General features: G+C 48.4%; 1 protein-coding gene across 2 annotated transcripts in view; it reads left to right on the top strand.

Annotated features, from left to right (window-relative positions):
* Window positions 1–23,016, top strand: part of CHAF1B (chromatin assembly factor 1 subunit B) — a 26,967-nt gene extending 3,951 nt beyond the window's left edge. The window contains exons 1-14 of one of the 2 annotated variants that reach the window (XM_049627898.1): window positions 1–2,136; window positions 2,881–3,074; window positions 3,520–3,652; window positions 5,777–5,894; window positions 6,830–6,933; window positions 9,384–9,480; window positions 11,315–11,399; window positions 12,572–12,665; window positions 16,163–16,232; window positions 16,331–16,422; window positions 18,200–18,362; window positions 19,836–20,198; window positions 21,586–21,680; window positions 22,231–23,016. The exon at window positions 1–2,136 is cut by the window's left edge and continues 3,951 nt beyond it. In XM_049627898.1, coding sequence (XP_049483855.1) covers window positions 1,983–2,136; window positions 2,881–3,074; window positions 3,520–3,652; window positions 5,777–5,894; window positions 6,830–6,933; window positions 9,384–9,480; window positions 11,315–11,399; window positions 12,572–12,665; window positions 16,163–16,232; window positions 16,331–16,422; window positions 18,200–18,362; window positions 19,836–20,198; window positions 21,586–21,680; window positions 22,231–22,322 — 1,854 coding nt within the window. In that variant the 5' untranslated portion in view covers window positions 1–1,982 and the 3' untranslated portion in view covers window positions 22,323–23,016. The remainder of the gene's footprint in view (window positions 2,137–2,880; window positions 3,075–3,519; window positions 3,653–5,776; window positions 5,895–6,829; window positions 6,934–9,383; window positions 9,481–11,314; window positions 11,400–12,571; window positions 12,666–16,162; window positions 16,233–16,330; window positions 16,423–18,199; window positions 18,363–19,835; window positions 20,199–21,585; window positions 21,681–22,230) is intronic. The other variant, XM_049627899.1, reaches the window with a different exon arrangement.
* Window positions 23,017–23,304: the final 288 nt, after the last annotated feature.

Genomic DNA, 23,304 nt, shown 5'->3' with positions numbered 1-23,304 from the left:
TGTGTGTGTGTGTGTGTGTGTGTGTGTGTGTGTGTGTGTTTACTCTGTAGTCTAGAAGCCTGGCATGTTAGGAGATAATCAGGGGATTCCTTTGTGAATCAAAAACATTTGTCAGAAATGTGGAGAAACCTGATGGTTATGAGAGACACTGAACCACTGATGTCCAAACCAGACTGATTATCAGACTCACCTGGGATCTTGAGAAAATGCAGCACCCCCAACTCCCCAGGGTGCCCCTCTGCTGGATACTCTGAATCAGTGGGCTTAGGTAGGGCCAGGAATCTGTACTTTTAAAACAGCCAGAAAAGCTAAAGTACATATTAGCCATTCCCAGTCCAAGTTCTCTGAATCCCAGCAATGATTTAGGAGACAGGATCTAAAACTACATATCTGGGTTACATTATCCTAGCTTCTCATAGAAATCAGACTTAAGGAGCCTCCAGTCATTCCTGTCAACATGAGACATCGTGACAATTTCTATACCTTTCATAAAATTGGCTAAAAGCATCAACCAGCATTTATATAAGAATCCACATTATTCTTTTTCCTGAAAACAGAAGCGTTGGCTCCTCAGATGAACCTGTGTGTTCCTTTTATCAAGTAAGAGCTATGCATCCCAAGGTATTTGTTTCCTGGCCTTCTCAGAAGCTCACAGATAAATTGTCCCATTTGGAAAATCATCCCATTTCAAAAGGCCTGCTGCCTCTATTTCTGCCTTCTGATTTACAACCTTATTTGAAAATGTTAAATTATGTTTTTAACAAGTGTTTATAACCACATCTGCTTATTGCAGTGTAATGTAAGCAATCCAGGCATGGGACGATCCGATAGCTTTGAATTCTCCAAAACGTTCTAAAAGCCAACATATATGAAAAGCAAAATTCTCAATTTTTGTTTGCTAAAGGAATTAGAAACCTGTTTAAGTTTAGTGCACTGATATCCAGGGAGGGGGTGAAGGGAGAGGGAGAGACGGAGACGGGAAGGGTGGGGAGTGGGAGAGTCATCTGGGGGAGGCTGGCAGCCTTGTCTTCTGCAAGGTTGCACAGGGCAGCACTCGTTTTGGAAAGTCCTTTGGTCTTGAAGACTCAGAAACCAGCATGAGAGTGTCCATCTGTCATCTCGTCCCAACCAAGCTCCCCGACAAATATACACAGAATTCCAGTTAATTTGTAATGAGAAAATTGCCTTTGAGACACATGAGCCCATATGACCTGCTCATTCATGTCTAAATGCTTCCGGGTTTTTGCTCCATCCATGCTTTCCCATCGCAGATCCCACTGCTCCCCCTTTATGCCTCTGTTGTCAACTGTGAGTTTCTTTAGCTTGAATTCCCATTTCCCAGAGCTGCGCATCCAAAACTATTACCTGAAGCCCATTTTAAATGCCCTCTTCAAATTTCCTTTGAGCCCTTAAATCCGAAATAACCGCGTCCTCAGAACTGTTAAGAGCACATTCATTGTTCCTTATACACCACTTTTCACTTTATCTTTTTAAAATAATTATTTGTGTGCAGGAAGCCAGAAGACCGTCTGCTTGAAACTCCAGAGATGGAGACAGGGCCTGATGCAGGTTACAGCTCTCAAATATTCGCTGTGAAAGAATACCAGTGACAGACGGGGTGGTCTTGGGCGGGTCTCAGAGTTATAGCCTGCCCACCAGTCGTACAGGGCCGTTCTTTTCCTTTAACTGGACTGTAAACTCCCTGAGAGTAAGTCTGAGTCAGTTTCGCTCTCCACTGCTTATCCAGCTCCGGCCCAGGGTGCAGAGTCTAGCAGATGCTCAGTAAATGTTAAAAGAATTAATCAAAAAGGGAAGAAATGATTGAATGAATGAGTCGATAACTCACCTATTCTTCCACCAATGCGTCGGTCGGACAGGTAATTAACTGAATTAGCAGCGGCCCAACGGGATTCCGAGGACTCCGCAGCTCTGGACCACCCTCTGCAGCCAGAGCAAGGGCGGGGCGCCAGGTAATCCCGCCCATGCGAAGGCGGGGGCTCCCCGAGAATCCCGCCTACAAAGAGGCGGGTCGTACCTGGAATCCCGCCCTCCCTGAGGCGGGGCCTGTGGCGCGCGGGAAGAAGCGTAAGCGGCGGCGGGAGCTGGCTGTGCAGCCGACTGACCGCGTCCCTGCAGGTATTGCTTCCCTGGCGCCGGCTCCGGCGTCCCCACGGTCTCCCCGCGGGGCCGAGCGAGAGCGAGAGGGTCTCGCTGAGGGCGGGCCGCGGGGTCCCGGCACAGCTCCGGACGGCGTGCGTTTGCGCGCCCTGCGGCTCCCCGCCCCGGCTCCGTGCGGCCTCCTCCCCGCCAGGCCCGCTTTCGGCTTTCCGGCCGAACGCTTGGTCCCGTGCGGCCTGGGAACGGGGCGGGGGGTGGGGGGATGTCCCCTCTGGTTCCCTCGCCTCGGTTTTCTACCCTGGGCGACCCTCTCCTCCTGGCGGCCCCAGCCGCCTGGCAAGTGGGTGTCTCTCGAAGCCCCCTGACCCCCCAAGCTGTCCACTTGCCCCGGCAGCTTCTCCCGGGAGGCAGCTAGCCCTGGGCAGCCCCTTCCGCCGCGCGACCCGGCCCCTGACTCTCCCCGAACGCCCTCCAACCCCCACTAAGCGGGGGCGGTCGCGCCGTAGGGTCGGCCCCTCGATTTCCTCTGCCTGGGTGTTCCATTTTGTTCTTTCCGGACCTAGCAGTAGAATAAACTTCCAACAGCCGCGGCTCAGCGAAGCATTTTAGGTGAACCTGCAAGGTGTTACATTAGAGGTCAACACTAACATCCTTTCCCACTACAGCGTGCATTTTTAATGGTTAGCAGGGCTCGTGGCTCATAATAAGTGTTCAGTACACCTTTCCTGCTATAATATTCAGTTCATTACCGACGATTTTCAGCTTTCCTCTGTCTTTGGGTAAAGAACGGTGCCCGACGGATTTGTGTTGCTCCATCAAGACTCGGGAGGATGAAAGTCATTACCTGCGAAATAGCCTGGCACAACAAGGAGCCGGTGTATAGCCTGGACTTCCAGCATGGCACCGCCGGGAGGATCCACAGACTGGCGTCGGCCGGTGTAGACACGGCGGTTAGGGTAAGTGGGGCGGAGAGAGAAAGGCCCTGGGAAGCACTACGGAGGGTGCATTCTCCATTCTTTTCTTTGAAACAAAAGTCAACAAACTCAAACCAATCCGTCATCTAGCCCAGAGGGATGAATTCTCAGGGCCTTGAGTGAACCATGAAAGCAAAAGAAAGCTTTGTTCCTTGAGTAATGTTTCCCAGATTGGTAAACGGGAGGCTCATTATTTTTAAGAATCCTGAGCCAGTTCCTGTTGGGGAACGGTTTGCAGGAGAAAGAGGAAGGAGGGAGGGCAGCAAGCCATGGGATTGCTGGTTTATGTTTCAGAGCAAAGTTCCATTTTACGTTTCAAAAGAAAAACTATTTTCTTACTGAAACTAAGCACAGTGTTGTTTTAGTAAGCACAGATTGGTAAGTGCTCACTGTATGTTTCCCTGAATGAATGTTTTGGTATCAACAGATCTGGAAGGTGGAAAAAGGACCCGATGGAAAGGCCATTGTTGAATTTTTGTCCAATCTTGCCCGCCATACCAAAGCTGTCAATGTCGTGCGTTTTTCTCCGAATGGGGAAATTTTAGCATCAGGAGGAGATGGTGAGTACTAGTATTATCCTTCAAAATTCCTTAGAATTTTGAGACACCAGATACCTGTGTGTCTCATGTTAAATTGAGATTTGAGCTAGGTGTGATTAAAGAAAAATTTTTCTTTTAATGTTCATTTATTTTTGAAAGAGAGAGAGTGCGAGCGGAGGAGGGGCAGAGAGAGAGACACAGAATCTGAAGTGGGCTCCAGGCTCTGAGCTGTCAGCATAGAGCCCGACCCGACGCAAGGCTCAAACTCACAAACGGTGAGGTCATGACCTGAGCCAAAGTTGGACGCTTAACCGCCTGAGCCACCCAGGTGCTCCTGTACCACTTTTTCATTTTAGGGGTCATTTGACCTCAGTGTGTCATTTAGATAGCTCAGTAAAATAGCGTTCTGGGGAGCATGAGGGGGTGGAAGACAGTAAGCTTAACCCGAAAAGACCTGTTTGACAATGGCCCCTCCCCAGCTTTCACCAGGATCCGCTGCCTGGTGGAGACCAGTAGGAAGGTGCCCACCATTTTGTCAGAGTCCCAACACAACTGTCCTGGCTTTCATTGCTAGTTTAGTATCTAAGTGATCACAGCCTTTCCCACATCTCTTTGTAATTAATTGATTCGCTGGGGGAGTATTGTCTGAATGATCCTCTAAATTATGTTTGTTTCCTGGGAATATATTGACTCCTATTTTCTGCTTGTGTTTACGTGGCATAAAGATTGCCTTGAATTTGTAGATTTATTTGGGATACGTTGCCATCTTCACAACATTAAATGTTAAACCCATAAAACTGGGACTTTTTCCTAAGCAATTTACTAACTCGTTCTTCCTTTTTCCTTAAGGATTTACTAAAAAGTAAATCGTTTTCCCACGCTTTGACACCAGAACAGTCTACAAGTTAGTACAAAATAAAACAGAAATCACAGACTTTGCAGGAGGAGGAAAGACACCTGGTTCAGTGCCACGGTGTCCAGGGTGTTTGTGCACAGAGGGAAAGGTGGGAAGTGGGGACTGTCCCCGGGGGAGGCTGACAGGCTGTCTTCTGAGAGGGTGTACAGGGCAGCACTTGGTGGGCAAAGCCCTTTGGCTTTGGGGGCCCAGAAACCTGTTAACGGTGGAGAGTGTCCACTTGTCAGTGTCAAGGCTGATCTCCTTTCCACCAAGCTCCTGGGATTCCAGTGCACTTGGAGTGAGAACACGTGTGCCCACACAGCTGGTGTGCTCATTGTCCTACTGGCATTCAGAGGGAGGCCAAGAGGTGCTCAGGCTTAGGTGGTGAGTTTGGGGTCAGAGCACAAGGGCTTATAGCACTCAGACAATTGATGACGTCAGGCCAAGGTACCTGCTGCATCCGTATGTGTAGCTAATGTGTCCGTGGCTTACTTTGTGGAAGGCATTGTGTTATAAGTGCTTTATGCATATTAACTCATTTAATCCTTGAGATAGCCCTATGAGGTAGGTATGCGGTTACCCCCATTTTACAGGTCAAGTGACTGAGGAGTCGAGATGCTAAGTCCTGCTGAAGGTTACACAGGAACCATTTGCCAGTCCTTGCCGGTGGCTCTTTGTGGCTCTTTGTTTTTTCCTATTCAGCTATTCATAGGTTATGCCTTAGGATTTGTGAAGGTAGTCAGCCACTTTGCAGTGGTGTTTTGCTGGCCTGGGGACCCTTCTGTTTAATTTGACCTTGTATAACACTTAATCTGGTGTGAGTTTGATTTTAGAGGTTGTTTTTTTTTTTTTTTTTTTTTTTTTTTTAAGGTTTATCTTATTTGAGAGAGAGGGACAGTGTGCACGAGCAGGGAAGGGGCAGAGAGTAAGGGAGAGAGAGAATCCCAAGCTGGCTGTGCACTGTCAGTGCAGAGCCCGATGAGGGGCTCCAACTCATGAACCGTGAGATCACGACCTGAGCTGAAACCAAGAGTCGGACGCTTAACCCACTGAGCCACCCAGGCGCCCCAGATTCTGGAGTTTTAGATCAGAAGGCAAACCTGTTTTTCCTGTCAAAATTCTTAGAAGTCCGTCATTGTGACCATACTGTCTATTGAACAACATAAATAGGACTTCAAGCCCTAAAAGCCCAGAAATGAAGGAGCATGCAAAATGTGTGGCTTATCTTTCACTGAATCACTCCACAGATGCCGTCATCCTGTTGTGGAAGGTGAATGATAATAAGGAGCCAGAACAGATTGCTTTTCAGGATGATGATGAGGCCCAGCTGAACAAGGAGAATTGGACTGTCGTAAAAACCCTGAGGTAACTTGGACAGGGACCATGGGAGTGCCTTATCTACCTGCTCTGAGAGCATTAAACTCACATGCATTTTTTTATTTAAAAAAAAAAAAGAATGTTCTTTTGAATAAGCTCTATGCCCAACATGGGGCTTGAACTCACAGCCCTGAGATCAAGAGTCCTATGCTTTACTGACTGAGCCAATCCAGGCTCCCTGCATTTTGACTTATATCGTACTTAAAAAAAATTTTTTTTAACATTTATTTATTTTTGAGACAGAGAGAGACAGAGCATGAATGGGGGAGGGTCAGAGAGAGGGAGACACAGAATCCGAAACAGGCTCCAGGCTCTGAGCCGTCAGCACAGAGCCCGACGCGGGGCTCGAACTCGCGGACCGCAAGATCATGACCTGAGCTGAAGTCGGACGCTTAACCGACTGAGCCACCCAGGCGCCCCACTTATATCGTACTTAAATCTTTTACTTACACAAGACAGAGATAAGAGAATCATTTTAAAAGCTAGAAACATGATTAAAATGGATTTTATTTCTGCTGTAAAAGTTTCTTTAGTCAGATTGAATCAATTACAAAGATACAAGTACCTCTGAAGGTGGTAGATTATAGCTGCAGCTAATAGAGTTCCAGTGGAAATTTCTAAAATCCTATTTTTTTAAATATTTTTTTAAACTTTGAGAGACAGAGTACGAGCAGGGGAGGGGCAGAGAGAGAGAGAGAGAGAGAGAGAGAGAGAGAGAGGGAATCCCAAGGAGGCTCCACGCTGCCAGTGCAGAGCCCAACATGGGGCTCAAACCCACGAAACCGTGAGACCATGACCTGAGCTGAAACCAAGAGTCAGTTGAGCCACCCAGGAGCCCCCCCTAAAATCCTATTCTCGTGTATGGTCTCTGAGTTTGCTTACAAGTTTTTGATGTTTTTTTCTTTTTCTTCTTTGGATTGTAGAGGCCACTTGGAAGATGTGTACGATATTTGCTGGGCAACTGACGGGAATCTAATGGCTTCTGCCTCTGTGGATAACACGGCCATCATATGGGATGTCAGTAAAGGTAGCCGATACGTTTCTGTTCTTGTCAGGGGGAAGGATTTCCTAAGTGTCTAAAAAGCTAACCTACTTGACCTTTAATGGCATAAGAGTTTCTTTAGTGAACTAAAATAGGTATTTGGCTCAGTAGGGTAGGGATTAGCCTCCTGTATCATGGATCCAACTCAGAGTGGTCACGTGTATGAGGTTTTCTGAGTCACTGGTGCCAAAGCAAGGTCCATCCCACATGCTTGGGGGTGTAGACACGTTGGGGGCAGGGCTAATGCCTGCCTTTGCAGAACTTAGGATCTCAGGAAGTTTAGCACGTCGTCATGATGGGGCATTGAATGGTCAGTGTTGGGAGAGGTAGGAGCTGGCATCCGTTTGAGGAGACAGAGGACAGCCGAGGACACCTCACTGCTTTTACAGGACCTGTTTTCTGTTTGGGGAGACAGGAGACACGTGAGAAGTTATAGAAATTGCCGTGAAATGCTTTGCCTGCCCTTTTTGCAGGCTGCGGATTCTCCCCCAGCCCGAGGGCCCTGGGGGGGGAGTCAGGGCGGAGCGGGCATCCCACCATGCTGCCTGCACATCTGGTTTATCCACTCAGTGACAGTCTCTGTCCGCTTTAGGTCTCTGCCACCTGCCATCCACTCAGACCCCCTCTGTCTCACCTCACCTCTGTCATGTTCTACCCAGTCCCTGACTTGGGCAGAATGGAGGGCCAGTGTCCCTGTCTTCTTCTCTTCCCCACATCTGGCCATTGCCCTGGATAATTTCACCGTGTGCGTGGACAGTCCACCCAGCAGCCCCCTGAAGCCAGTTGTAATGACCTTGAACGTTGCCAGGTCTTGATATCCTACATGATCGTGGCTGCCATCTAGCGGGGTGTTAGTGATGGCGCTGGGAAGGGGCCGCAGAGTGAAAGGCCGATCGGAGAAGGTTGCTCCAAGACTTGAATGCGGGAGGGAAGAGGCTCCAGCCTGTGGGAGCAGCCAGTGCAGAGGCCCTTCGGGGAGCTGCTTGTGAGGCAGGACAGGTCCTGCAGAAAATCCCTCTTCAGAAAACCCTACTCACACACTGACCTAATGATAGCAGTTGTGGGTTAAAAAGCCTCTTGTGGGGCACTTGGGTGGCTCAGTCGGTTAAGTGTCCCCAACTCTTGATCAGCTCAGGTCATGATCTCATGGTTCATGAGATCGAGTCCCGTGTCGGGCTCTGCGTTCACAGGGCAGAGCCTGCTTGGGACTTTCTCCCTCTCTCGCTGCTCCTCCCCTGCTCATGCTCTCTCTCCCTCAAAATAAATAAACTTTAAAAAGAGGGGTGCCTGGGTGGCTCAGTCAGTTGGGCCTCTGACTTTGGCTCGGGTCATGATCTTGCACTCTGTGAGTTTGAGCCCCACATCGGGCTCTGTGCTGACAGCTCAGAGCTTGGAGCCTGCTTTGGATTCTGTGTCTCTTTCTCTCTGCCTCTCCGCCTCTCATGCTCTCTCTCTCGCTCTCTCTCTCAAAAATAAATATTAAAAAATTAAAAAAGAAAAAAAAAGCCTCTGTTGTAAAACTCAGGGTCGTTTGAGAAGTTGCTGTCACCCGGCTGCAGGCCACCTTACTCTCACAGACCCCCAAAAACACTGGCAAGAAGGCGAGGGGGAAGGAAAGTTAGCCTGAAGCACCCTCGCTGCATTTCACATGGAGGGCGGGTCCCAGGGTCACAGGAGTGTAGACCCCTCTGCAGAGAAGAGCCATTTGAGTTGGTTTTGTTTGTTTGGTTTTTAAGAATGGCCAGGGTTCCATAACTGTCTCTGCTTTTTATCTGGGTAATCTTTGTGTGCTGCTGGTTTTCTCTCTTTCCACAGAGTCCCTTTTCCATCACTGCTGGCTTTGCCCGGCCCTTGCCTCCCGCCTGGCCTGCTGTCCCCTCCTAACTAGTGGTGCTTCCTATGTCCTCTGTGACCCTCAGTCTTGTCTTCACGATGCAGGTCACTTCCCAGCCGAGTGTTCCTCTCGGCCGCACCTCGAATTCCCAGAACCTTTTCCTGATACACGAGGGTCACTGTCACATACCTCCTGTCCTCGTCTTGCCGTTTTGGCATTGGACCTCACCCTGTAGACTTCTCAGTGACCCATTGTTCCGTGTGCCGAGGATCGGCTTACAAAACCTCCTTCATAGCCCCCCTCACCCTGCCCTGTAGGGAGAGCTGACCTCAGCTCGTGCCTTGCCGACCCTCACCGTGGCCTCTTAGCTGCCCCATCTATACCATGCTCAGCTGGCTTGCCTTTTGATGGTGTGTCCCTCCCCCAAAGCAGCAGGCTCCTGGGGAGTGTGGGCCATGTAAAGTCCCCTTTGTCCCCCAAGAGCCTGACACGGCGCCTGCTAAATGACAGGAGGGTATGAAGGGCGCAATACTTAAACTGTACTTTATTCTGCTTGTGCTCGAGTAGGCTTTAGTAAAGCTGTCATGTGCTTTATTCGCAGGACAGAAGATCTCTATCTTTAATGAACATAAAAGTTATGTCCAAGGAGTAACCTGGGACCCCTTGGGTCAGTATGTTGCCACCCTGAGCTGTGACAGGTACGTCAGGATTTGGCAAGTTGTCTTCTCTGCTGGCTTGAAATTTCCTGCAGAGGGATTTCCGTCACCATTTACCAATCTGAAGCCCGGTCTAGCTTTGCTTCTTGTTCTTGGTTTCATGTCAAGCATTTGGTTTTACTGTTCCTCTCCCACCGTAACGTGAAAGTGGAAACTAATTAGGGCAAGTGCCTTACATGTAGTACTTAGCAAATCTTTATTGAATGGGTGAATGAATGTAGAGGGAGTTTTGAATTGCATTTGAATTTCACGGACAACATTTGTTTATTGTTTTCTTTTTTTTTTTTTTTTTTTTTTTTTTTTTTTTTTTTTTTTTTTTTTTTGAGACAGGGCATAAGTGAGCAAGAGGCAAGGAAAGAGGGAGAGAGAGAATCTTGTGAGGGGCAGAGAGAGAGAGAAGTGGGGCTCGTTCATAGGCAACGTTTAAAAAAAGTCTTTTATAAATACGACTTCTGCAAGAAGGGGTTGCTAGTGGTTGGGTTGGAATTTTCCCTTCCCCTTCCTTTCCCTCCTTTCTTTCTTTAAAAAAGAAAAAAACTTAACATTTATTTTTGAGAGGCAGAGCATGAGCCGGGGAGGGTCAGAGAGCGAGAGAAACACAGAATCTGAAACAGGCTCCAGGCTCTGAGCTGTCAGCACAGAGCCCGACACGGGGCTGAAACCCATGAACTGCGACATTGTGACTTGAGCCAAAGTTGGACGCGTAACCGACTGAGCCACCCAGGCGCCCCTGTTTATTTATTTTTTTTTAAGTTTGTTTATTTTGAGAGAGAATGAGAGGGGGAATCTCAAGCAGGTTCTGCGCTAATGTGAGGCTCAAACTCACAACCATGAGATCATGACCTGAGCCGAAATCGAGAGTGGGACGCTTAACTGACTGAGCCATCCAGGTGTCCCTGGGTGTTTCGTGTTTTTTTGTTTTTCTGTTTAAAGATTTTATTTATAAGTAATCTCTACACCCACCGCAGGGCTTGAACTCACAACCCTGAGATCAAGAGTCTCCTGCCCCACCAACTGAGCCAGCCAGGCATCTTTCTTTCATTTTTTGATTATAGTTTACTACTGCAGTCATTTCAATGACTCCATTTAAGTTAATGTAAAAATTAGAATATTTTGTCTTTCCCGAAAGAAGGTTTGTTGCGGTGTTTACTGGCATCATTCATTTAATCGTATTCTTGGAACAAAGAACTAAGAATCAGAGGTGGTGGGTGTGCTACTCATCAGTCAAGATCATTCTTTTGAGTATTTTTCCAACTTCTTTTAATCATAACATGTTTGATTTCAGACGGCCCAGCAGTGTGGACGAGTTAGTGTTTATGAATCAAAGCATCTCCCGTTACGTTCCACGTACATTTATTTTCTGATCTGTATGTTTTATTCGGGCAGTTGGGAGTGAAATGACCTGATTAGCTAGTGGGAATAATACGAATTAGCAAGAAGCAAATTTATCTGTTGGTGTTTTCCTGACTTGCAAATCCCTGAGGGTGAGACCGTTCAATACAAGAGAAATGTCACTGCAGTCCTACAAACTGCCCCTGGGCCAAGTGTCAAGGCCTGAAAAAGCGAGGCCTGACGAGCATCTTACTTGACAAGTTGAAACACTCGATAAAAAGTGAAGTTCTGGCCCGTTTCCTCACTTCATTAGTGACCTCCTTTGGGTGGCTTGCTTCTGTCATAATGAGTTAAGTGGGACAGTCATAAATGGTCTTGGAGGCTGACCTGGTCTAACCGGCCTGCAGTTTTGATGCTAGATTGTTTCTGTGTGGAACACTTCGTTCACTAGAAGAGATGAGTCAGAATGTTTTTCTTTCTTTAGGATCCTCAGGGTGTACAGCACCCAGAAGAAACGTGTGGCTTTTAATGTCTCAAAGATGCTGTCTGGAATAGGGGCCGAAGGAGAGGTATGAAGTGTTGACTTTCTGTGTTAGCAGTGCTTCAGGAGGTCACGAGCTCCTCCGTGTCCTACAGCTAAGTCCCTGGTCTCAGGCACCTGACACTTGCACTACCGTGTGCTTCCTCAGGTCCAGCCAAGGCTCAGTTAGTGTGTTGGGCTGGTCTGCATGGAAATGGGGACATCCGGGGGCCAGGGGAGAGCTGCCGATGGTGGGTAGAGGTGTCCAACCCCAGCTCACTGTGAAGTCGCCCGGAAGCATTAAGAGACATGTGTGCCTGCCCCCCACCCCCCAGGCGTGTGTGATTCGCTTGGCTTGAGGTAGGCAGGGCCTCTGGGATTCTGAGGTGTAGGGAGAGTCGCGAGCGTCTGACCGAGGGGGACCCGGCACTATGCCGCAGGAAGGTGGCAGTGGGCAGTAGGCCGTCTTGGCAGGTTTAGAGCGAATGCTGCCTGCAGGACTGTGGGGACCCAGCCAGCGGTCCTAGAGGAATCAAGACAACGGAGGCAGGCACTTCGACAAAAGGGAGCAGGTTGGTCACTGGAACCAAAAAGGGATGTGGTGCAAACCTGGGCCTCAAGCAGCTGGCGGGGCCAAGCGGGCCACGAGCTGACAAAATGGGGAGCTCATGTACGGTAAGGAGGGTACTGCCGGGTCTTTGGGTCCTTGAGACTTAAATGCTTCATGTTTATCCAGTGGCAGTGAGTGGGAGCAAAAACCGTTCCACGCAGGTGTTCAAGAAAGGTTTGAAAAGATGGGATTACCAGTTTAAGAGCGGACTAGTTTATAAGAGGTGTTCATTAAGTTGGAAATTCTAAGTGGACGCACACATCATCCTGCTTTTCTCCCCGGTCTCATTGTCCAGACACACCGCTCTCGACAGTGCACGGTGTTCTCACGGAGGCTTTTTAAAAAGATAACCGTACAACCACAAACATGCACATAGACCTGTACGCACATACGACTTTCTGTAACGCAGGTGGGCAGTGAATCTTTGTGAGCGATCACTCTTGCGGTCTGGAGTGATTTCATTTGTACTATATTTCCCGTTATGTGAGTGTAATAAATGACACTATATAAAGACAAAAACCAAAAAACTGGTAAACCTTTATTGTGAATGTAAAGATTTGGATTAAAAGAAAAAAAAGATTTGGATTAATGTTTAAACTTGTGTGCCACAGGTCCGAAGTTACCGGATGTTTCACGACGACAGCATGAAGTCATTCTTCCGTAGACTCAGTTTTACCCCTGATGGATCTTTGCTCCTCACACCAGGTGGGTTTGACAAGCTTTCGATTTGAGGCGTGATGGCAGCGGTGGGTGATTCCAGTTGCCGCTTGTCAGCTCAGTGAATCCTGATGAAAATAGCGACCCCCCAGCTTGTTCAGACATTGAAACCTCCAGGGGAGCTTCCGGGAGCACTGGTCCCCGGGTTCCACCCCCAGAGACGGTCTGATTGGTCCGGGGTGTGTGTGGTCTAGGTTTTGGAATTTAAAAAATTTCCAAGTAGTTCTGATGTGCAGAGAAGTTGGGGAGCCACTAGGCTAGTGTGACAGACATTTTGCTCTTAGATTTAACTTAAAAAAATGTTAATGTCTTTTCACTAGGGATGTAGGTAGAGGTCATAGCGCTAAAGCTAAAAGAGGTTTATTGTTTCTATTCTGAATGAAGCAGTCTGTTGTGGCAGGGACAAGTTTGGTTGGAATAACTTGAGTATGACGAAACTGCAGAATCAGAAAGGACAAGACAGGATCATTGTCTACAGGAAGGCATGATGTTTAGCCCAGCAGCGTCAGCCGGGGCACTGACTGCCAGGGTGTTCTTAGAAGAATGTCTTCTGCTCTCCGTGGCTCGGGTCCCATCTTTTGTATGAAGGCGATCACCTAACGCAGGGCTGGGCCAAACAGGAGGGCACAGGTCAGGTTGGCCACTAAGTATTCCAGCCTGGTTGGGCAGAGGAGGCCTGAGAGGGTGTGAATTGTACATGCATACTTGTGATGCCTTCGGACATCGGGGATCATGTGGGAGTGACATTGACCTGGGGAGGGGGTGTCTCAGGATCAGCAACAGGTGGTTGGTAAGTATATTAAAAGTTGCTTACTAAACTCAGTGACAAATCTTTACTAAATGACCACTCTAAAAACATTGTGTTAGAATCAGGTATCAGATGGATGTCTGCTTTTGCCATTATTACTCTTTGTGGTGTTAATACATGCAGGAAGAGGAGAGAATGAAATTATAAAGATTGGAAAGAAGAAACCTTGGTGTTAAGATTATGTTTCTAGAAAATCCAAGAGATTTAAAAATATCAGAATAAAAAAATCTGATAAGGTGGCTGGATACTATCTATGAAATACTTAAAAATCTTCTATACTGGAATATGCACTTAGAAATATAAAAAGGAAAATTATTCCACTCATAATGCAAACCCCACAAAACATGGGAAAAAAATTTAATAAAGGCACAAAGCCTTTATGAAGACTAGAAGATCTTGTTGAAGATTGTAAAACAAGTTCTGAACGAATAGAGATCTCAAGTTCTAAAAATTAACATACGCACTGATTTCCAATTAGGATCCTATTAGAGGCTTTTGGTTTACTTTTAGTTGGACAGCCTGCCAGCTCTGTTAGGCGAATAAATGCTGAAGAATAGATTTAATTTTTTTTAAGTTTATTATTTTTGAGAGAGAGAGAGCATGAGCAGGGGAGGGACAGAGAGAGAGGGAGAGAGAGTCCCCAGGTGACGCCACACAGTCAGCATGGAGCCTGATGAGGGGCTTGAACTTAGAAACTGAGAGATTGTTAACTGAGCCAAAACTAAGAGACGCTTAACCAACTGAACCACCCAGGCGCCCCAAGAATAGATTTAAAAGTATGAAAAATAGGAATAATACTTGAGCAGGCACTTTCCTAAATGTCAGCAGATACTATGGTGCCACTGTTATCAAATCAATATGGTTATTGGTATAGGAATAAACAGATTAGTGAACCGGAACAGAAAATCCCGAAATAGATCCCGAGATAAGGAAATCTGATAGAGTGGGAAGAATGAATTATTGAGTGAATGGTGCTAGAGGATCCAGCTGTCTGGAAGAAAATTCTATCGGACTCTTAACTTACATATGAAAATACCAGGTGAAGTCAATACTTAAATCTAAAAGGTGAAAACGTAGGAGGACATCCTAGGGCCAGGGAAGACAGACGGAGACAGGAATCCTGGAAGCTCTGGAACAATGGGCCTGTTTGCGTTTGACGGGGAACTTTTGTACGGTGGAGGCCCAGTAAGCGAAATCAGTCGGCAAGTGATGGAACTGGAAAACGCCGTTTACGAGACAGGAAAGAGAGAGCTTACGTATGTCATGTTCAGCGGCTCTTCCAAATCGATGAGAGAAAAAGAAAAACCCAGAAGAAAAAGATGAGTGAAAGAAACAAGAAGGCAGTTTGTAGAGGAGCAAATTCACGTGTTCAGCACCCACAGGGAAAGGTTTGGACCCTCAGTGATAGAGAAATACAAAATAAAGTGACCTACAATTAGGGATTTCTTTATTCTCTTCAGACTAGACAAAAGTGCAAATCTCCCTGGCTGATGGCCATGCAGAATGTGGGTATTGCTGCAGGAACGTGAATTGTTACAGCCAGTTTAGAAAACAGTCTGGAAACCGTTAAATGCATGTACCTTTCAGCCCATCTGTCCCCACCCCCCACCGTCTTAAACTCCGTCTTTAAGAAATGAAAACCTAGTACATAAAGATATATCTTCCACGATATTTATTGCAAGTATGGCTTCTAGTCGTGAAGAATAATACCGATGAACAAGACGGGTGGATGAATTACGGCATTTTCATACCAGTGAACATGGGGCAGCTAGTGAAGATACATCATCCAAGTTAGCTTTCGCGGGTGGTTGAACAGAGCAACAGAAGCGAAGGTATAAACGAGATCTTGTTTTTGTGAACTAGGCTAAAAGCCCCACCCTCTGAATATATACGCGATGGAGTTGTAACTGGTTGTTGGTTGTGCGAGGAAAGAGGACACAGTGGTTTGTTCAGATGGCGGATGTGGGGCTGGAAGGGTGGGCTGAGTCGAAGAGACTACTTGACAGGGTCTCTGCCCACCCTTCCCCTCCCCCCAGCGGAGACGAAACGGTCACATGTGAAATGACGTGTGTGTGTGTGTGTGTGTGTGTGTGTGTGTGTGTGTGTATCAGGAAAGATACTGCTGTATGGTTGACAGTCATTCTGTGGCCGGGTCTGGCCTGGTTGTAAGGTCATCCCAGGGTGAGTGTGTAGAAGAGCTCAAACATGGGCTCCCCCCAGAGCAAGGTCAGCTGCTTCATGGGTTGGGGGTGCAGTGGAGGCCTGGGTCTCCCGGCAGCCTCCTGGCCGCACCAGGCAGGTGGGAAAGGCTAGTGGCAGGCCCTGGCTGGCAGCCAAGCTCAAATCCAGCGGACACAGTGGGGTGATACAGTGAGAGCGCTCCTCCAGCAGGAAGTGACTGGCCTCCCAGACGGAGGCCTGCCCGGTTCCTCCTGCCCAGGCCTGAAGCCCCCCCGAGCAGGTGGGCTGCTCAGGGGGAGGTGACAGGTCAGTAGAGCTGGAATAAGAGCTGAGCCCAGCCTGGGACCGTGTGTATTTGTCCTCAGTCACAGAAACACTGTCCAGGGCACGTGGCTATGGGGAGAAATGTTTTACAGGCCAGGGTTGGATGCTCTTGAGTGTGTCTTCTTTCGTCTAATAAAACCTCACCCCTCTCTCTCTCTTCCTGCTTCCCCAGCTGGATGTGTGGAGTCTGGAGAAAATGTAACAAATACCACCTATGTTTTCTCCAGGAAGAATCTTAAAAGGTATGCAGTGGAAGAAATCGTTGAAATGTTTACCCTTTCTTTTTGTTTTTGGTGAGTAACGGTGCCCTCTTCTAAGAAGGTCATGACCGATCTTTTAGGCCCATCGCTCACCTTCCCTGTCCTGGCAAAGCGACGCTTGCAGTTCGCTGCTGTCCCGTCTACTTTGAGTTGAGGCCGGTGGTGGAAACAGGTACGTACGTTAGAGCCACGGTGGTTGTGTTAGGTCTTCGCCGAGGCAGGTCACCAGGCTGCGGGGGTTGTGATGCGGGCTTTCTCCCGTGGGGGGCACGGCTCTGTGGGTTTGGTGCGGTTGAGTTACCGTGAGGAGCAGGAGCAAAGCCCGAGGTTATCAAAATTGTCCAGTGTTCATCTTGTCTAGAACATGCTGTCTTCGCTTCACCTTTAAAGGAATGAAAGTAATTTTTTTTAATCCAGAGCAGATTGAATGTTGTTCAGTATCCGTTTCCTATGCAGTAAAATGTTTTTTTTAGTTTTTTTTTTCCCTCAAGGTTTTTCTCATTATCAGGGGCTTTAGTCGGATTCTGATGGGCCTTGGTGTAATTTTCTCAGGTTTCTTGTGCTTGGGGTTCATTGAGCTCTAGATCTATGGGTTTATAGTTTTCATCACCTTTGGAGAATTTCAGCCGTTACAGCGTCAAATGTCTTTTCTGTCATCCCCCTTCTTGCCCACAAGGGGCTCCGCTTACACGTGCGTTAGGCCATTTGAGGTTAGTCCCGGGTTTACTGACTATCTGCTCGCTTTTTCCCTTCTCAGTACTTCCGTTTTCTGTACTCTGTGTCCCATGTCTCTACTTAACACACTCCATCCTTCCTCCTCTTGAACATGTAGGATAGTTTTTGTAATAACTTTTAATGACTTTGTGTACAAAGGATTCGTTTCGATTTTTTTTTTCCTTCATTGTGGGTCATATTTTCTTTGCACGTCTAGTAATTTTTCACTAGATGCCGGACGTTGGGAATCTTACCTCCGTGGATGCTGGGTTTATTTTTATAAATATTCTTGAGCTTTGTTCTGGGAGGCAGTGAAGTTACTCGGAGACACCGTGCCGCTTATCCTCGTTCGGTGGGACCACGGCAGCATGTGGTCCAGAGCTCATTTCCCCACTGCAGAAGCAGAGCCGCCTGAGTAATCGGTGCCCCGTGAAATAGGTTTCCCACTCTGGGTGGAGGAACACGCTCTGTCTGGCCTTGCGGGAGCTTCGGGAATGACTCTTTCCTGTAGTTCTTGCTCTGGCCTCGGGTGGTTTCCTCACTTGCAAGTGCTGATCAGTGCTCAGCTGGAGACCCGAGAGGGCCTGTAGGCCTGTGCCTGTGAACTCCAGCTGCCCGGGCCTCCCTGCTTCATCCTCTACCTCCCTCTCCCGGGCCTGGCAGCTCCAGGCAGCAAGCTGGATGGATGTAGGATTTCCTCCTTGACTTCCCATCCCTCAGAGATCACTGTCCTCAGTGCCTGATGGTCAGAGGTCTTGGAAAACATTTTGTAGATTTTGCCTGGTATTTCAGTTGCTTCAGGTGGGAGGGTAAGTCAGGTCCCTCTTCCTCCGAGGCTGGAAGCAGCTGTTTTAAGCTTTTTAATCCTTTCATGTGAATGAATGTAATTAACTGGAAGCTTGAAATCACCTTAATAAAATGTTTCTAGGTCACCCTTATTTTTCCTATCAGAAAGGACTTGTTCTATTCACAGGTTTTTTTGTTTTTACCCCCACCTTTTTGGACCTTGGGTGCCCCTGAGTCTTGGATCAGGACACGGTGTCTTCATCAGGTCACGTGTGGTTGTCCTTTATTCCCATATAAACTAAAGGACTGATTTTTTTTTTTTGTAAAGCACATAGCAAACTAGCCTTCAGTAAAATGATGTCATTTCCGTCTCCTGAGAGAGGGCTTTTGGGAATTTGTTTCCTCTGGCTTCTGTTTTCCGCCCTTTGTCCCTGTTTTCACCCGAGCAGACAGAGCATCACAGGAGCCGGGCACGGAGTTGGTGCACCTGCCCTACCGCCTGGTGTTTGCTGTGGCTTCTGAAGACTCTGTGCTCTTGTACGACACCCAGCAGCCGTTCCCTTTTGGCTACGTGTCTAACATACATTACCACACCCTGAGTGATGTCTCCTGGTGAGTGGCCGGTGGTGAGGGAGGGTGGGCGGAGGCCACAGTGTGCAGGGGAGGGGTGCCTGGAGTAGAGCCTTGGGGCAGGGAGCATTCCAGCACTACAGGTGGCTTTTTTGGCCGGTGTTTACCAATTCTTTTTATTTTTTTTAATTTTTTTTTTTTTAAGTTTATTTATTTTTGAGACAGAGACAGAGCATGAATGGGGGAGGGGCAGAGAGAGAGGGAGACACAGAATCGGAAGCAGGCTCCAGGCTCTGAGCCATCAGGCCAGAGCCCGACGCGGGGCCCGAACCCACGGACCATGAGATCGTGACCCGAGCTGAAGTCGGACGCTTAACCTACTGAACCACCCAGACGCCCCTCTTTTTATTTTTTTAAATTTTTTTTTTTTTTTAACTTTTTTTTTTAAGTTTATTTAAAACTATTTTTTTTTCTGGGGTGCCTGGGTGGCTCAGTTAGTTAAGAATCTGACTTTGGCTCAGGTCCTGATCTCGTGGTCCGTGAGTTGGAGCCCCGCGTCGGGCTCCGTGCTGACGGCTCAGAGCCTGGAGCCTGCTTCAGATTCTGTGTCTCCCTCTCTCTCTCTGCACCCTCCCCTGCTTGCTCTCAGTCTCTCTCAAAAATAAACACTAAAAAAAAAAGTTTTGTTTTGTTTTTTTTTTAACTTTTTTTCTAAGTTTATTTTGAGAGAGGGAGAGCGAGCACGCATGCCCATGCAGACGGGGGCGGGAGACAGAGAATCCCAAGCAGGCTGCAGCAGAGCCCTGATGTGAGCGGGGCTCAAACTCATGAACCTCAAGATCGTGACCTGAGCTGAAGTCAGATGCTTGACAGACTGAGCCACCCGGCACCTCTTACCAATTCTTTTTAAAGGAAAGCCGTTTCTAATTTGCAATAATACTGCTTCCTTTTGTAACAGAAACATCTGAATGATGCCATTCAGTTGCCCCAGGGGTTCCTCTGATTCTCAGACTGAGGGAGGGGGTACCCCTTGGGCTCCCTGCTTGTTGGGGGCTTGCCAGGCCCTCTGGGCTTGCAGGAGGCCCGCACCCACGAGCTCCTGGCACCCAGAGCTGCACCCGGGGAGTCACCTTGCGCTCCGCCTCCTGCCGGTGGGGTCCTCTGAGCCCCTGGGTTCCTGATTTGCGCCCAGCTCTGCCTGGGCCTGCTCCCCCACCGTCTCTTCCTTGCTCTTTACAGCCTTTTTTCTCCTTTTCGTTTTATCTTGGAGGGAGAAAAACTAAAAAAAGGAAAGGCCCTCACACTTTCATCCAGGTGAATTCGATGACAGTCCTGAGATACCGCGGTGCCCGAGAAACGCGATGGGGTTGGGAAACCAAGGGCGGGAGTGAGGAGCCCACCCAAAGCCTATGATTTTGCTTGAACTGCCATGGTGTCACTAGTCATGAGAGCCTGACGAGGGGCCCATAGACTTGGGTTCGGTTTCTAACCTTTTGTCCTGTTTGGGGAACAAAGGTCCAGCGATGGGGCCTTCCTGGCCATTTCTTCCACGGATGGCTACTGTTCGTTTGTGACATTCGAGAAGGATGAACTTGGAACACCTTTGAAAGAGAAGCCGGTTTTAAGCGTGGGAACTCCCGATACAGCAAAGAAAACGAAGAGTCAGCCACACCAGGGGTCTTCGCCAGGCCCCAGGCTGGTAGAGGGGACCCCCAGCAGCCCCTGCACCCCCCCGCCTCAGGCAAGACCATCTCCAGCCCCAGCAGCGCCTTCCGAGGAGAAGAAGGCCCTGCAGCCCAGCACGCAGAATCCCAAAGCACCCCCATCCCGGAGGGTCACTCTGAACACGCTGCAGGCCCGGAGCAAGACAACACCCCGGTAAGAACCTCTGATGGAAGAAGAAGTCGTCACTGCGGTTGGCCAACAGGAAGCCACCAACCTTTAATGGGGGAAATGCCAGAAGTACGTCACACTGCTGCTGGAGACCTCGCTAACCGTGACCTCCGCTGCGTCCCCGCTTCTGCCTCTCAGGCCGGCTCCAGACCCTGCCTCACCCTTTGTCCCGGAATGTCTAGCCTGCCCCCGGAGGCCAGGGCCCCGAGCACACTCTGCCCTAGGGGCCTCTCTGCCCTTACCTTCCTCCGGGAGCCCCAGCCATCTGCGTCCCTGGTGACACTGGAGTCTCCCTGGATGTCCCTGCAGCCCTTCCTGTCTCATAACATATCACATTCAGTAGCAGGAGCTTGGTCAGGCTTCTGTTTTCCCTGTCAGGTTATCAGCCCCTTAAGGCAGGAAGCGGTTCCCCAGTCATCACCTGTTTTCTCCTGCCCAGAACAGTCATGGGCACTGAGCAGCAGGCGGGAAAATCAAAGGAACATCCTTAGTAGGCAGTTTTTACTGCATCTGTGGACTGGCTCATGGTAAGCAGTGTCTCTGCAGTGATAGTGTCCCCAGGTGATGCTGCAGGTGTCTCTGTCCCTGTTCACGTCACTCTGGCTCCTGAGCCCGCCTGAGTTCCCCGGCGGTGCTGCAGACAGAGCCCTTCTGTTGTGCACGGCAGCTGGTGTCCAGGGGTCTTCCTAGGACTGGAAGTCCCCCGTCTGACCCTGGGGGAGTCCTGGGGAGGGAGCAGATGACAAGCACCACATGTCTCGCTTCCTCTGCCCTGCCCGGGACTTCACTCGCCAGTCTGTAATCTGGATTACATGTAGCGTTCGGCTCTTCTCGGGTGTCTGAGTTCTGCAGACTAGCAACCTTTTTTTTTTTTGTTTTTCTGTGTTTTTTGGTGGAGGAAGGGAGTGGGAAGGTGTTCTTTCAAATACTCTTATGAAACCTCTCCCCTCTTAATTTCTTGGAGTCGTCTTCTGTTGTAACTTAAAAAAAAAATAGTTGTTGAAAAATAAGATTGGATTTTAAACAAGAACTGTGTTTCAGAGCTTTCCGTAGTAGAAACCGTTGTCGGCTAGCCTTATATGTGCGGTGTCCAGCGATGTGTTCAGCGTACCACTGCAGATCAACAAAACACAGGTTTTGAAACTTTTAGGTGACTAGCGATTGACTATCGTAAGCCTAATGATTGAACTTAGTACAGGAACATAATCCTTAGTTACTAAGTGGGCACATCGACATTTAATGTCTACATGGTATGATTAGCTGAAAATTTTTCATGTTTCTTTTGGGTAGTTTTGAAATTTGGCATCATCATAAACGATTCTTAGGATACTAATGAACCATGTACCTCTTTCCTACTTTTTTTTTAATTAAGGAGGATAAATTTACTACCCTTAAAGACAGAGACTCCACCGAATTCTGTACCAATTAGTATAATCTCCACCCCTTCCACAGAAGAAACTGAACCAGGTAAGTGATACTGTTATTTTAATAGAATTCAAGATATTCTTTCTCCTTTGTTCTTTTGGAAATTAACCACCTAATTTTAAGTCAGTTCTGAGAAAGCGGGGATGTATCTTATTAGACCGTCATTCAGATTCACTGGCTGCCTATTCTCGGCAGGGAGAGCACCTTTCCGCGCAGGCATTCAGGGAGCTGAGTAGGTGGCAGGTTCCGGAGGTGCTGTAGGGTCAGGGTTCTCCACCTGGGCACTATTGACAGTCTGGGTCAGATGATTCTGTGTGTGGGGGCTGTCCTGCAAGGGTGGGGTGCTTAGCACCTCTGAATGCTGATACCCATTTGTCCCCCCACCCCCGCCCCAACTTGTGACATTTTCCAGTGTCCCCAGACATTGCCCAGGTGAGATCGCCCCCAGTTGAAAACCACCGGATCCTTTCCCTTATGTTCAGATAGGACCCTTGGTATCTTGTCTGGGCACAACATTTATTTTGTGAATATCAGCTCTTAATTTTAAACAAGTGTTCACTTACTTGCCAACCTGCGCTTGTTAATGTTCTAGGGATGCCCAGGGACCCTCAGGACAGTCCTCTGGAGCCCAAGCGGCCTCGGCTTGGTGAACACAAAGGAAGTTCCCAAGGTCTGGAGCCTTGAGGAGATCTGTCTGCTGCTCGAAGGCTGCCAGGTCTGGGGACCCCCGTGCACAGAGAGCGGGGGCTAGGCCGGGGACACCGGAGACCAGTGGCAATAGGCGGAGCCCGATGGATTCTCGTGAATTGTTTACTGTAACAGAAGATACACATGGACCAGTTTTTCTCCAGAACTGTGTTTGCACTTGTATTCAAGACACATGCTTACCTCGGAGCAGTGAACGTTCTCATAGACCGGATCTTCTTTTGAGTTTCTGAAACTGGAGCGGTTCAGCCTTGTCTAGTGTGGAACAGGGAGTCCGTCCTTGAAACACTTACAGGGAAAGTGCAGACGCTTTGCGAGCAGACCCTTCCCAAAGCTGGCATGAGAGAGGAGAAAGTTATTTGAGAAGGTTTCTTCTGCTGATGTTCCCTTCTGAATAGTTGGTTTTTAGGAGTTAGTTTCCTTTCCGACTGTAAAGGTAATAAAAATGCTTGTGCTGGAAAGCTAGCGAGAATAAAGTAGGAAAAACAGGTCCAAGATGGGACTCTGCCACCCTCTTCCTGCTGGAAGGAACCGTGTTGCTATGTTGGCATATTTATTTCCTTTTTTTTTTCCCCCCCCCCCAGGGAGAGAGTGGAGATTTCCCTTTAGAGTTTGGTATCCAAATAGGTTAACTTTTCAGATTGATTTTTCAGAATAAAAGAACTTTTCCTGAGCAGTTTTTGCCTCTGCCTTTGCTTTCCCCATCTCCGGGTTGAGGGTGTGTTCTCTCCTGCGGGGAGGGAACCAGACCTGGGGGCTGGGCGCGCACAAGGTGCTGGCCACAGGAGGCAGTCCCTGGGAAACGTGCTCACGGTGGCTGCTGGTCCTGCGGCAACGGTCTTCTGGTTATTTAAATACATTTCCACGGAAAGCTTTTTCTGGCTTACTCTCTGTCCTCACTGGCACCCCTAATACAGTAGCTCTGCTGTGTGTTTGAAAAGATAAGGTGTGAGATGCCATC

This window comes from Panthera uncia, chromosome C2, assembly GCF_023721935.1.
Source record: "Panthera uncia isolate 11264 chromosome C2, Puncia_PCG_1.0, whole genome shotgun sequence".
In the NCBI taxonomy this organism is placed as follows: Eukaryota; Metazoa; Chordata; class Mammalia; order Carnivora; family Felidae; genus Panthera; species Panthera uncia.
The sequence above is the reverse complement of the archived record's forward strand: the minus strand, read 5'-3'. Positions and strand labels throughout refer to the sequence as shown.